The sequence below is a fragment of the Cervus elaphus genome, chromosome 12, assembly GCF_910594005.1.
Source record: "Cervus elaphus chromosome 12, mCerEla1.1, whole genome shotgun sequence".
NCBI classification, from domain to species: domain Eukaryota; kingdom Metazoa; phylum Chordata; class Mammalia; order Artiodactyla; family Cervidae; genus Cervus; species Cervus elaphus.
The window spans coordinates 77,447,265-77,461,311 of NC_057826.1; the positions used below are offsets into that span (position 1 = coordinate 77,447,265).

At 41.9% G+C, this 14,047-nt stretch overlaps 2 gene segments (V, D, J or C); both read left to right on the forward strand.

Annotated features, from left to right (window-relative positions):
- The first annotated feature begins 201 nt into the window (after positions 1 to 201).
- Positions 202 to 1,823, forward strand: LOC122704610. The segment is given in 3 exon segments: positions 202 to 244; positions 338 to 426; positions 829 to 1,823. Coding segments are annotated over 2 exon segments (543 nt in total).
- A 7,619-nt stretch (positions 1,824 to 9,442) lies between these two features.
- Positions 9,443 to 10,055, forward strand: LOC122704623. The segment is given in 2 exon segments: positions 9,443 to 9,584; positions 9,717 to 10,055. Coding segments are annotated over 2 exon segments (438 nt in total).
- The last annotated feature ends 3,992 nt before the right edge of the window (positions 10,056 to 14,047 follow it).

Here is a 14,047-nt window from a genome sequence, read left to right on the forward strand (position 1 = left end):
GTGCATAAGATTGTAGCTGTTCTCACTCTAGGCTGGAACTGGAGTTCGACAAAGGCAGATAACAGAACAGCTTTGCGATTTCCTCTGACCCAGCCCTAACACACTTCATCTTCCTCAAGTGGTTCTCTTTGCAGGATGATGTTGCCCTCACAAGATGGCATTGCCTCTCTCCTCAGACTCACTTTGTTTGAAATCAGCATGTTTGTATTGAAAGCAGAAGATTAAGCTTCCTTTGATTGGCTGGGTAAGAAACCTGAGACTCTCCCTGGGACTCAGAGGGACTGGATGAGTACACTCAAAAAAGAGAGCTAGACTGAGGAACCTGGCTTTATTTCAGGACGAGAGCTGCGTCTTCTTCCCCATAAAAAAGAAGAATGGAGAAGCTTCTGGTTCTGTCTTTGGTGATTCTGTGGCTTCAGCTGGCCAGTGAGTCGGGGCTCTTGGTGATGGGAAGAGGGTGACCAAAGTTCAGAGTCCACAAGACTGAGGGGCAAAATCTCTTTAATTGGGAAAAGTGAAAGTGTTAGTCACTCAGCCCTGTTTAACTCTTTGTGACCCAATGGACTATAGCCTGTGAGGCCCCTCTGTCCGTGGAATTTTCCAGGCAAGAATACTGGAGTGGGTTGCCATTCCCTGCTCCAGGAGATCTTCCTGACCCAGGGATCAAACCCACATCTCCTGCATTGGAGGCAGATTCTTTACCACTGTGCCACCAGGAAAGCATGTTAATTGGGAAATGTACCCTCAAATTATGGAAGGAAATGCAAACACTAGCGAGTGAAAATGCAGTGACTGACTCCTGGCCTCTGTCCTTGTGTTTCTGCCTAGAGGTGAATAGCCAGCAAGGAGAACAGAATCTTCAGACCCTGAGCATCCAGGAGGGTGAAAATGTCACCATGAACTGCAGTTATAAAAGTATTACTTTAACTGCCTTACAGTGGTACAGACAGGATTCAAGGCGAGGCTTTGTTCATCTGATTTTAATGCGTTCAAATGAGAGACAGAAATATAGTGGGAGACTACACTTCACACTTGACAACTCCATCAAAAGCAGTTCCTTGTCCATCACGGCTTCCCAGGCTGAGGACGCGGCTACTTACCTCTGTGCTGCAGACCCACAGTGCTCCGCGGGCACCCGCAGCCCCAGCACAGACCTGCCAGAGCTGTCTCTCGGAAGCCGCAACAGTGTGCAGAGTTGGTGGTTTTGTCTTCCCACAAAGGAGAGTCTGCAAACGGCGAGCAACACGAAAGGGAGCTCCTCTCAAATTCCTGATGTTTTCGGTAGCGTGTCAGACTGTAGCAAAGGGCATGAGGTTTAGAACGGGAAACTGAAATGCCAGATTCAGCTCTGCCCATCCTGGCTGTGTCTTTAGCCATGTCATCGGTGTAGCAGCCTTCAGTTTCCTCAGTTTAAACAAAGGATTCAGACTGGATGAGCCTAAGGACCCTTCAAGTTCTAATTTTACCAGGTCACCTCTGGAGGATAAAGAAGGACTTCTCAGTATGGAAGGGCTCATCTGTTATATGTGCAGCCCCCTCAAGACTTAGGGAGGGCTTTAAGATGCCTGAGATGATTTTAGTATTTCTCTAATTCCTGTATAGGAAACAGTAGACTCATCAGGCATTAGAAATAAAAAGGATTTAGGACTGTTTCAATGAAACTTTTCACTTTAAAACAGAGGAGTGAAAATGTTACATAATAATAGACACAAAGATCTCATTCTTTGGAGTAAAAGAGACAAAGATGTGCATCTGATTCTGCCATTTATGATTTGTATGATTCCTAAGCTTCAATTCCTCCATTAAAGAGATGGGAATTTATCTAAAAGTCAGAATTTTTCCTCTTACAAGTGAGAGATGTATGTTTTCTGCTATCAGCCCCTAAAGTATTGTTTTTTGAAAGTGGATACTTCTGTTTATTATCACATATAACAGTTTTCCATCCATTGTATTCTTGTTCCTGGTAAGAGTAGTTTTCTTGATACAGTTTTGATGCTACTGAAAATGTGTTTGTGGACAAAGGGCATTTGTATTTATGTGACACTTGGTGTTAAAGGTAGGAGGGCAGGGGAAAGGTTGGTAGGACTGTGGTTCCCACATTCCAGACCTTAAACCACCACCATCACCTATATCAGAATCACCTAGAACACCTTTGAAGATCTGGGTTATTAGGAGCTTACTCAATCAGACTGATGCAGTGATGTATTTTTAATGAACATCTTTTATATCAGATATTGGTTCAGCTTCACATCACAAAAAACTCAGGTAACATTTTTAACAAGCTGGAATTTACTTCCCTCTCATATAAAGAAGCTCTATCGCATGTACCATGTGCAGTCCAGGGCTGGTATACTAGCTTCGTAATTTTGTGAGAAATCAAGGGTCTTCTTTCTGGCTGTTTCTTGTCCTTAAATTGTCACTTTGGTTTATATACTTTGCCGAAACAGCAAGAAGTCTATCCATTTTTTCCACCTTCCAGGAAGAACGTCAAGAGGCAACTGAGCACATGCTGGCCATGTCAACCATTTTCAGAAGCTTCACCCTGCAGCTCCTACTTACATTTCATTCACGAGTGTTAGTCCGTGTCTCCACCTTTTTTCCATCAGCAAAGGAGCCTGGGATATCAGGATTTTTTCAGTCTCTGCATGTTGTCGCTCACAACAAAATTGTTGTTCTCAGTTCAATTCAGCTTAGTTGCTCAGTTGTGTCCGACTCTTTGCGATCCTGTGGACTGCAGCACGCCAGGCTTCCTTGAGCATCACCAATTCCCAAAATTTTCTCAAATTGATGTCCATTGAGCCTGTGATGCCACCTAACCATCTCATCCTCTGTCATCCCCCTCTCCCTCTGCCTTCAATCTTTCCCAGCATCAGGGTCTTTTCCAGTGAATGAGTTCTTGACATCAGGTGGCCAAAGTATTGGAGCTTCAATTTCAGCATCAACCTTCCAATGACTATTCAGAACTGATTTCCTTCAGGGTTGACTGGTTGGATCTCCTTGCAGTCCAAGAGACTCTCAAGAGTCTTCTCCAACACCACAGTTCAAAAGCATCAGTTCTTCAGTGCTCAGCTTTCTTCATGGTCCAACTCTCACATCCTACATGACTACTGGAAAAATCATAGGTTTGACTATATGGACTTTTGTTGGCAAAGTATTGTCTCTGCTTTTTAATATGCTGTCTAGGTTGGGATATCAGGATCCTTTCAATCTCAGCATGGTGTCACTCACAACAAAATTTTGGTTCTACCATAATTGAAAAAGACACATGTACCCCAGTTTATTTAAGCACTATTTACAATAGCTAGGACAAGGAAGCAACCTAGACGTCCATTGACAGATGAGTGGGTAAAGAAGTTGTGGTACATATGCACAATGGAGTATCACTCAGCTATAAAAAGGAACACATTCGAGTCAGGTCTAATGAGGTGGATGAACTTAAAGCCTATTGCACAGGGTGAAGTAAGCCAGAAAGAGAAAGACAAGTATCATGTATTAATGCATATATATGGAATCTAGAAAGGTGGTGATGATGACCTATTTGCAGGGCAGCAAAGGAGACACAGACATAAAGAACAGACTTTTGGTCACAGTGAGGAAGGGAGAGGGTGGGAAGACTTGAGAGGGTAGTACTGAAATATATATATTACTATATGTAAAACAGAGAGCCAGTGGGAATTTGCTGTATCACACAGGGAACTCAAAGCTGATGCTCTTCTAACAACCTAGAGGGGTGGAAGGGGGAGGGAGGTGGGAGTGAGGTTTAAGAGGGAGGGGACATGTGTACGCCTGTGGCTGATTCACGTTGATGTATGGCAGAAACCATCGCTAGAGTATAAAGTAATTATCCTCCAATAAATAAGTAAAAAAATAAAGTATATAATCAACAAGGACCCACTGTAGAGCACAGGGAAGACTGCTCCGTGTTCTGTAATAACCTAAGTGGGAAAAGATTTGAGAAAGAACAGGTCCATGTTTATGTAACTGAATCACTTTGCTGTACACTTGAAACTGACATGATACTGTCAATCAACTATAACATAAAATAAAAATGAAAAAAAATTGTAGTTCTATTAGAGGTAGTAGAAAATGAGCATTCTATAGGCAAATAGCAGTTTCTGCTGTACTCTCAATATGGGGTATATTAATACTCATGTAGGTTTTCTTTGCTGGTTTAGTGATATTCAGTTTTGAAATATTGTCTCCAGTCTGCTTCCCAGTTCTGTTGACTTTGCTTCCTAAAAGTCCTCTAGAAGATGTCACAAGCCCCACAACCCAACTCACCTCCACAATCCTCATTAAAAATCCATCTTAGTCTCTTGTTCAACACTCGACACACCCCATCACTCTTCCATGTAGTCCCTTATACCATGGTGAGAACGATTTTGTCAGAGTGCAAATTTTAGCCTGTCAGTCACCTGGATCTGCATTTGCTCTGAGGGTTAAAAAAAAGCTGTGTCTCTAGCTTCATTTCATTGTGTCCAATTCCCCGTCTCTGTCTCTCCCTCTCTTTCAACAGAACTGATACTATGTTTGTCAAAGGCACTTCTTTCCTCTTACATAACCCATTCATAGTAATTTTAGGTGATTTTTTAATTTTTTTCTTTTCCTAAAATTCTTTTCCTTGCTTCAAAAGAGTTAGAAGAGAAGAGAGAAGAAAAGTCGCTCGGTGGTGTCTGACTCTTTGCGACCCCATGGACTGTAGCCCACCAGGCTCCTCAGTCCATGGGATTTTCCAGGCATGAATACTGGAGTGGGTTGCCATTTCCTTCTCCATCAAAAGAGTTAAAAATATAGTCGGTGCCTACTCATTCTTGTATACTTGTCCAAGAGTCAATAACTAAGGAAAGCTTAGTGGATATTTTTAGAATTACAGACCTCTGCATTTTCAGGTTTGTGATTTATTTTTACTTCTTTTATTATTTGTTTAAGGTCTATTTTCAATCCTACTCTGTGATCTCCTTAATGATAGTGTCCATAGCTGTGTTTTTCTTTCTTGAAAACTCAGCATCACTGTATCTTAGCCATTTGTTGTTGTTTTTTAGTTGCTAAGTCATGTCCAACTCTTTGTGACCTCATGGACTGTAGCCTGCAAGACTCCTCTCTCCATTGGATTTCCAGGTGAGAATAGTGGAGTGGGTTGCCATTTCCTCCTCCAGGGGATCTTCCTGACCCAGGGATCGAATCCACATCTCCTACATTGGCAAGTGGATTCTTTACCACTGAGCCACCTGGGAAGTATCTTTGGCATTAGCATCATTCAATTTCCTTCTTCTTTTCTATCCATTACTGTGTTCTTTATTTTAAGCCTCCTCAAAAAGCTATGATAATATTTAGTGAAAAAAGTAATCTTTAGAGGTTTATGGATAAATTCTTGGAGTATAGCGGGGATTGGCAAAGGATAGCCACAGGGCAAAGTAGCTTGATACTTATGTTTATAAATAAAGTTTTGCTGGAAGACAGCCATGCTCATTCATTTATGCATTGACCATGGATGCTTTGTGCTATACCAGCATAGTTGTAGCAGAGCCTGTACGACTTCAAAACCTAAACTATTTACTATTTGACCCTTTATGGACAAAAAAGTCTGCCAACCTACAGGGTGTAGGAATTACATTAGAATTTTTCAATTTGGATTTTTTTGTTTGATGACAATAAATTAAATAATAAAGGCATATTTCTAATCATCTGTTGGGTCAATTTAGAATACTCCCCGTCTTTCTGAAGATTTTGTGTTATGTCATTTTTTTAATCTAATTAAAGCAAATGGAATAATGACACTTTACAATAAAAGCATCATAGGTCTTTAAATGGATAAAAGTTTTAAGAATATTTTTTAAACATTTAAAAAGTTTGAATGTATCAACATGAAATTCAGTAGAAAAAAGAGCAGCAGTAAATGCACAATATTTTTTTCAGTGCTGATTTTTTGATGCTTTGTTCAATAATAGAGTTATATAATGCTGACTTAAATGGATATTTTTGAATAGAAGTAAAAATACTGGAAATCAGTAATCACAGTAATTCAGACAACAGTGTGGAGAAGGCAATGGCAACCCTCTCCAGTACTCTTGCCTGGACAATCCCATGGACCGAGGAGTCTGGTAGGCTGTGGTCCATGGGGTCGCTAACTGTCAGACACGACTGAGCGTCTTCACTTTCACTTTTCACTTTCATGCATTAGAGAAGGAAATGGCAACCTACTCCAGTGTTCTTGCCTGGAGAATCCCAGGGATAGGGGAGCCTGGTGGGCTGCCATCTATGGGGTCGTGCAGAGTCAAGACACGACTGAAGCGACTTAGCAGCAGCAGCAGCAAATAGTGTACTAAGCTCCAAATCATCTTAAGCAGGCGAATTGTTGACTGACACAATCTATAGCTTTCTACTAATGAGTTTTCACCACCTCTTTAGTTTCATCAAAATATCACTCCTCACATTAATGTTTTAATATGAATTTTATTAACTTTATATTTTGTATGCATGGGCTTCCCTGATAGCTCAGTTGGTAAAGAATCCGCCTGCAATGCAGGAGACCCCGGTTCGATTTCTACATCGGGAAGATCCATTGGAGAAGGGATAGGTTACCACTCCATATTCTAGAGCTTTGCTTGTGGCTCAACTGGTAAAGAATCCGTCTGCAATGCGGGATCTGGGTTTGATCCCTGGATTGGGAAGATCCCTGGAGAAGGGAAAAGCTACCCACTCCAGTATTCTGGCCTGGAGAGCCCCATATAGTTCATGGGGTCGCAAAGAGTCAGACTCGACTAAGCGGCTTTCACTTTAGTGATTAAGAACTGTGAACTGAAGACATTTATACTTAACCTGAGTTTTGTATGTATAAAAGTGTTATAGTATTTTTTAAATAGTCAGTATGAGAGTGGTCTCTTACACGAAGAACTGTGCTTTAGTTTGAGAAATACCTAATGCCCCTGTGTTCAGACCCTAGACATGCCGCTGGAAAAAGCTCATCATACCGCGGGCCTGAGAACTATTTCTCATAGAGACTATACTTTATAAACAGATCATTGTACACCTGGACATGTCCACTCATTCACTTATTCATTCATTTTTCAAATATTTTTAAACCATTTGCCCTGAACTAGTGTTCTGTGTATTTTGAGAAGTTGGCCACTGAGATTAATAAGATTAAGTTCCTAAAAAAAAAAAAAAGAAAAAAAAAAAGATTAAGTTCCTGATCTCAGGTGCATCAAACCAAGTTTGAAAAACAACACACAAATGCTACTGGATTGATAGCGCTGCCCTGAAAACCCGTGTAAAGCAACCTCACACCTGACTGCAGCCACAAAGTATTCATGCCTTAAAATGGTTAATGTCAGCAAAGAACAATGTTTTGACTTCTTACCATAATACAACCATACTTTCCATAAAGTAAATCCTAGAAAAAGAAGCAGCTATGAAATGACTTTGTTATATCTTCTGCTGGGTTCACTTCACTTGCACAAATAATTGCACAGGAACCTAGACAAACAGGCTGACAGACACTGAGCAGACAGTTCTTCCCACTGAGGTTCCTGAATCTCTAATAAAATAAACACACAGGAGCCTGATAAACACCACACACATGCCTTTGAAATGAAGCAAGCCTGGTTAATATATTAAGCATCTGAACTTCATTTTCTAAAGACTCTACCAGAAAATTACTAGAGCTAATCAATGAATATAGTAAAGTTGCAGGATATAAAATTAACACACAGAAACCCCTTGCATTCCTATACACTAACAATGAGAAAACAGAAAGAGAAATTAAGGGAACAATACCATTCACCACTGCAACAAAAAGAATACTTAGGAGTATATCTACCTAAAGAAACAAAAGACCTGTACATAGAAAACTATAAAACACTGATGAAAGAAATCAAAGAGGACACAAATAGATGGAGAAATATACCGTGTTCATGGACTGGATGAATCAATATTGTGAAAATGAGTATACAAACCAAAGCAATCTATAGATTCAATGCAATCCCTATCAAGCTACCAATATTCTTCACAGAACTAGAACAAATAATTTCACAATTTGTATGGAAACACAAAAAACCTTGAATAGCAAAAGCAATCTTGAGAAAGAAGAATGGAACTGGAGGAATCAACCTGCCTGAATTCAGGCTCTACTACAAAGCCACAGTCATCAAGACAGTATGGTACTGGCACAAAGACAGAAATATAGATCAGTGGAACAAAATAGAAAGCCCAGAGATAAATCCACATACCTACGGACACTGTATCTTCGACAAAGGAGGCAAGAATATACAATGGAAAAGAGACAACCTCTTTAACAAGTGGTGCTAGGAAAACTGGTCAACCACTTGCAAAAGAATGATTTTCTAAAAAAAAAAAAAAAAAATACTTAGTTGAATTAAAACAAGAATGTGACAAGTGCTATCATCCAAGTATGGTCCAGGGGCTCCAAAGGAGATCTTTCCAGGGAGGTTTACCAAACTCCCTGAGGTTTCTCTCTTTTACAGTAGATTATTACTCAGCCTAAGATTCACTTTGGATCTCCGCCCTCCACATGCTACCCCCTTGCCCCATCTCTCTCTCTCTCTCTCTCTTTTTGCCTACATCTCTCCTTTCTTGTCCAGTGGTCCACACATTTCTAGGTTCCATCTCAATCCCACAGGGAGACAGTTTTGGTAAACCCCGCCAGTACTGGTGCCTGGAAGCTGCCTCCAAGAAGTAAGCTGGGCAGTGTTAGCCCTCATCTCATCTGTCTTCCTTATCTTTGTGCTACCTGATATCCAAGGTCCAAAATTTGTTTCATGTATCTTGTCCAGTTTTCTAGTTGTAAGGTCAACTCTACCTTTAACTGTGAAAAAGAAGTAACGGTAATTTTTTTTTTTTTTTTTTTTAGTATTTTTACAAATGTGTCATTTTATGATGGTAGGGTATGTAATAATAACCTTATCATTCAACCACATATTATTTGAGACCTGCTGTAGATAAGGTTTCCTCCATGGCATGTTGACTGAGTCTTGGGGATGAACAGAGCTAATTCAGGTAAAGAACTCGAGTAGAGCAGGGAGCACTTTCCACTGAGGAGGATCCTTCTCTGATTCATGGGTATCTTGGAGACACATTGAAGGAAGAAATCTCTGACTATTCCATCTAGAAATTGTAACTGGGATTTCTTGCGAAGCTAGAGATACCTGTACCATGCAAAAAATCATGGAAGTAATGGTAGTTTGCCTAAGCACGATTATGTTTAGAACTTTCTTCTTAGGGTCCTGTCCCATTCTCCTGCATGTAATCCCACAAGCTATTATCAGGAAAAATAGGTCAGAACGGACTGTGGTGCAATTCTCACGATCACCACCAGAGGGCGAAGCTTCGTTCAGATGCGCTTCCTCATTGTGTTCAGGAGTTGGTTTGACTTGCCTACTCTGTAGCCGCAAGATAGAATACTGCTATGGTGCAGAAAGGGGCTCTCCTTTTCTGAGTGAGGAGGTTCTGGAACATGATGGAGACTAGATTCGTTAGACTGGTGTATTCCAGGGAACAAGGACCGTTTTCTTTTGCCAGCATGCATTCTGCCACTCACTCAGTTCTTCTGATCATCTTAATATTCAGTAAGTAACATTTTATCCAAAATGTTAATGATTTTTCATTTTCCTATGAATATAGGTAAGTTTTATTTTTCTTCTCTGGTTGAAAACTCCTCTCCTGTGCATTTCTACAATAACAAAGTGATTTTCTTGTAGGAGGGACCAATGGTGACTCAGTGAACCAGACAGAAGGCCCAGTGACTGTCTTAGAGGGGGCTCTCATGACCCTGAACTGCACTTACCAGACTGCTGATTCAGCTCCCTATCTTTTCTGGTATATCCAGCATCTCAGCAAAGCTCCTCAACTCCTCCTGAAGGGCTCGACGACAAACCGGAGGCCCGAGCATGAAGGTTTTCAGGCCACTCTTGATAAGAGGGACAGCTCCTTCCACCTGCAGAAACAGGCAGTGCAAACATCAGACTCGGCTGTGTACTACTGTGCTCTGAGGGACACAGTGATGGAGGGCTGCAGGGGGAGCTGAGCACAAACCCAGATGCAGATGGGGCTCTGGCTGTGGGCAGACCCAGAAGGGGATGTTGTTTCCTCTCTCAGAGGTGCTGTCAAAGCACTTCCAGCTCTGATACTCTGGGCCAAGGACCTTGGAATTCTTGGACTGCCCAACAGAGGAATCTGGGGCAGGACAGTGTAAAGAGGAACCTAAGCCTTTTTCTCCAGAAATGCCTATTTTCAGCCCATCCACATGCCCCCATATGGCATAGAATCCCTTAAAGTGACATTAATTCTTCAACAACAGTTCAGATTATATATGCTGAAATATTTCACAATGTGTTAATAAAAATTTCAGGTCTCACAGTTGATGGATGACTGTGTGATCAGGAAGCTAGTCTTGGGTTTTTAAAATTCAGGCCAAGATTGTGTATCCTGCTGAGTTTCACCTGCAGACACTCCATCTTCAGTGACTGGAGCTTTATTCTCTCTTTTCTTGACTTTTCCATCCCTTCTGGTTGCTCCAGAAATGCTGCTACCTAAGTAAGTTCCAAGAGGAGAGTTTCTGACAAGACATTCCTTCTGTCAAGGGCCCTGTGGATTAGAGCAGCCCTCTCTGTAAATATTGCAGGTGTTGTGTGTATTGTTTGTATTCATACTGGCTGCAGGATATTCTCTTTGCTAATAACCTCATCTCAGGGAAATGAATGCCAAAGAATGTTCAAATTACCATACAGTTGCACTCATTTCACATGCTAGTAAGATTATGCTCAAAATCCTTCAAGCCATGCCTCAGCAGTACATGAACCAAGAATTTCAGAGGTAGAAGCTGGGTTTAGAAAAGGCAGAGGAACCAGAGCAGATCCAATATCTGCTGGATCACAGCAAAAGGAAGGGAATTTTTTTTAAAAAATCTACTTCTGCTTCACTGACTACGCTAAAGCCTTTGACTGTGTGGATCACAACAAACTGTGGAAAATTCTTAAAAAGATGGGGATACTCAAGAAACCTGTATGCAAGACAAGAAGAAACATTTAGTACGGCACAGGGAACAATGGACTGGTTCAAAATTGGGAAAGGAGTACATCAAGGCTATATATTGTCACCCTGCTTATTTAACTTATATAACTTATTATATATATATTATATATATATATATGTATAATATAACTTATATACATCAGGTGAAATGCAGGGCTGGATGACTCAAAAGCTGGAATCAAGATTGCCAGGAGAAATATCAACAACCTAGATATGCAGATGACACCACTCTGATGGCAGAAAGTGAAAAGAAACTAAAGAACATCTTGATGCAGTGAAAGAGGAGAGTGAAAAAGCTGGATTAAAACTCAACATTAAAAAAAAAAAACCTAAGATTATGGCATCCAGTCCCATCATTTTATGGCAAATAGATGGGGAAAATATGGAAACAGTGACAGATTTAATTTTCTTGGGCTTCAAAATCACTGCAAATGGTGACTGCAGCCATGAAATTAAAAGATGCTTGCTCCTTTGGAAGAAAAGCTATGACCAACCTAGACAGCATGTTAAAAAGATGAGACATTACTTTACCGGCAAATGTCCATATAATCAGAGCTATGGTTTTCCCAGTAATCATGAATGGATGTGAGAGTTGGACCATAAAGAAAGCTGAGTGCCAAAGAATTGATGCTTTCTAGCTGTGGTGTTAGAGAAGACTCTTGAGAGTCCCTTGGACTGCAAGGAGATCAAACCAGTCCATCCTAAAGGATATCAACCATGAATGTTCATTGGAAGGACTGAGGCTGAAGCTGCAGTTCCAATATTTTGGCCACCTGATGTGAAGAACCAATTCACTAGAGGAGACCCTGATGCTGGGAAAGTTTGAGAGCAAGAGGATAAGGAGGTGACAGAGGATAAGATGGTTGGATGGCATCACTGACTCAATGGACAGGAGTTTGAGCAAATTCTGGGAGATAGTGAAGGACAGGGAAGCCTGACGTGCTGCAGTTCGTGGGGTCGTAAAGAGTCAGACATGACCTAGGGACTGAACAACAGCAAAAGCAGGGAAAATCGATTCATCAGTCAGTCATATTTCAGACACGTGGGGGAAGTCTCTGTGTACTCTTACAATAGGCTATCTTGGCAGTGGAGTGGGCTTTTCACCTGCTCAGGAGACTAGGAGAAATTACCACCCACTCAGCGAGCAGGAGCATCTCCACACTCCTCTGCTCATGAGTGGAATGCAGAGCCACTCTGGTCCCCGCTCTGTGTCCCTGCTACAGTCGTGCCCATTGACAGAGAGTCCCCTCATCTTCTCAGGCTGATCTCCTGTCTGCAACTTCCGGGAGCAGACTTTCTGGAAGGACAGTGGTGGGCACAGCAGGTGGGCAGAGATGGAGGTTTTACTGCTGGACAGCCTGTGAGGTGTGGCCAGGACACTGAATCCTTGTCATTTCATAATTTACAGGTCTGTGTGTATTGTGTCTGGTGCTCAGTTGCTAAGTGGCATCTGACTCTCTGCAATCCTGTGGACTGTAGCTGCCAGGCTCCCCTGTCCGTGGAATTTTCCAGGCAAGAACACTGGAGTGGGTTGCTATTTTCTCCTCCAGGGGATCTTCCTGACCCAGGGATCGAACTCTCATCTCCTCAGTCGGCAGGCAGATCCTTTACTGCTGAGCTACTGGGGGCACCCAATTTATAGACAGAACTACTTAAATGCAGAGTTTAATAGTTATAGTAGTTTTATGGTCTTGGCAGATGTAGTCACCATCATCACTTAGGGTGGGTCTGGACACCCACCTGAAAGTGAGCACTGCCTTCCTCCCTGACATCCTAGAGTCCTGCTCACTGGGGGCTGGCCGCCTGTGCCCTGGGGGCTCAACATCTTAATAAAGAGGCCTAGAAATGGAGAGGGAGATGAAAGAACAAAAATAATCTTAATAGTGGGAAAACAAAAGTATTCTACCAGGTTTTATTTCCCTGGTGATAACTGCATCAGCTCTCTACTTCCAGTCTGATCCCTCATTTCATGTACTGGGGTCCAGCCTAGTGGGAGTACAGACAAGGCATAGGTTTTTTTTGTTTTGTTTTGTTTTTTTGTTTTTTTTTTTTTTTTCTTACCTGCTTCTTAATCAATTGAAAGCAATTTGAGATAGGAATTGTATCTGATTTTGGTTTCCACATTGCAGTCAACCCTGTAAATTTCCAGAATGAATGCTGGAAGCTAGGGATTCCTGAAAATGCACAAGAGTTTAAGACAATCTAGGTGATCTGCTGAGCCAGAGAGTCCTGCCAGCATGATAACTTCAACTCAAGATTCTCATTTTAGGGGGAGGGTTGGTTCGGTGAGTAGGACTCTGCACTCACATTGCTGGAGGCCCAGGTTCGATCCCTGGTCAGGGAACTGGATCCCACAAGCCTAAACTAAGACCTGGCCCAGACAAAACACAAACAAAAAGAACAGTTCAGCAAACAGCTGTGCATTAAAAATGATCCCAGTTTTGGTAAGAACTAACAAAGTTCATTTTAACTGGTGAGAAAATCTCTGTAGAGGTTTGAAGAAGACTGCTCTTGAGTTCCGGAGAAGCAATGGCTCCCCACTCCAGTGCTCTTGCCTGGAAAATCCTATGGACAGAGGAGCCTGGTGGGCTGCAGTCCATGGGGTCGCTAAGAGTCGGACACGACTTAGCGACTTCACTTTCATGCATTGGAGAAGGAAATGGCAACCCACTCCAGTGTTCCTGCCTGGAGAATCCCAGGGACTGGGGAGCCTGCTGGGCTGCCATCTATGGGGTCACATAGAGTCGGATACGACTGCAACGACTTAGCAGCAGCAGCAGTTCTTAAGTTCAACTGACTTAGTCACAACCATTGTTACTGGATTGACAGCACTGCCCTGAGAGCCTGTGTAAGGCGACCTCACAGCTGTCTGCAGCCACAGTGTTTCCATGCCTTAACATGGTTTATGTCAGCAAAGAACAATGTTTTGACTTCTTACCATGATATAGTCGGACTTTGCATAAGATAAACCCTATCCTAGAGGAAAGAACAGCTATGA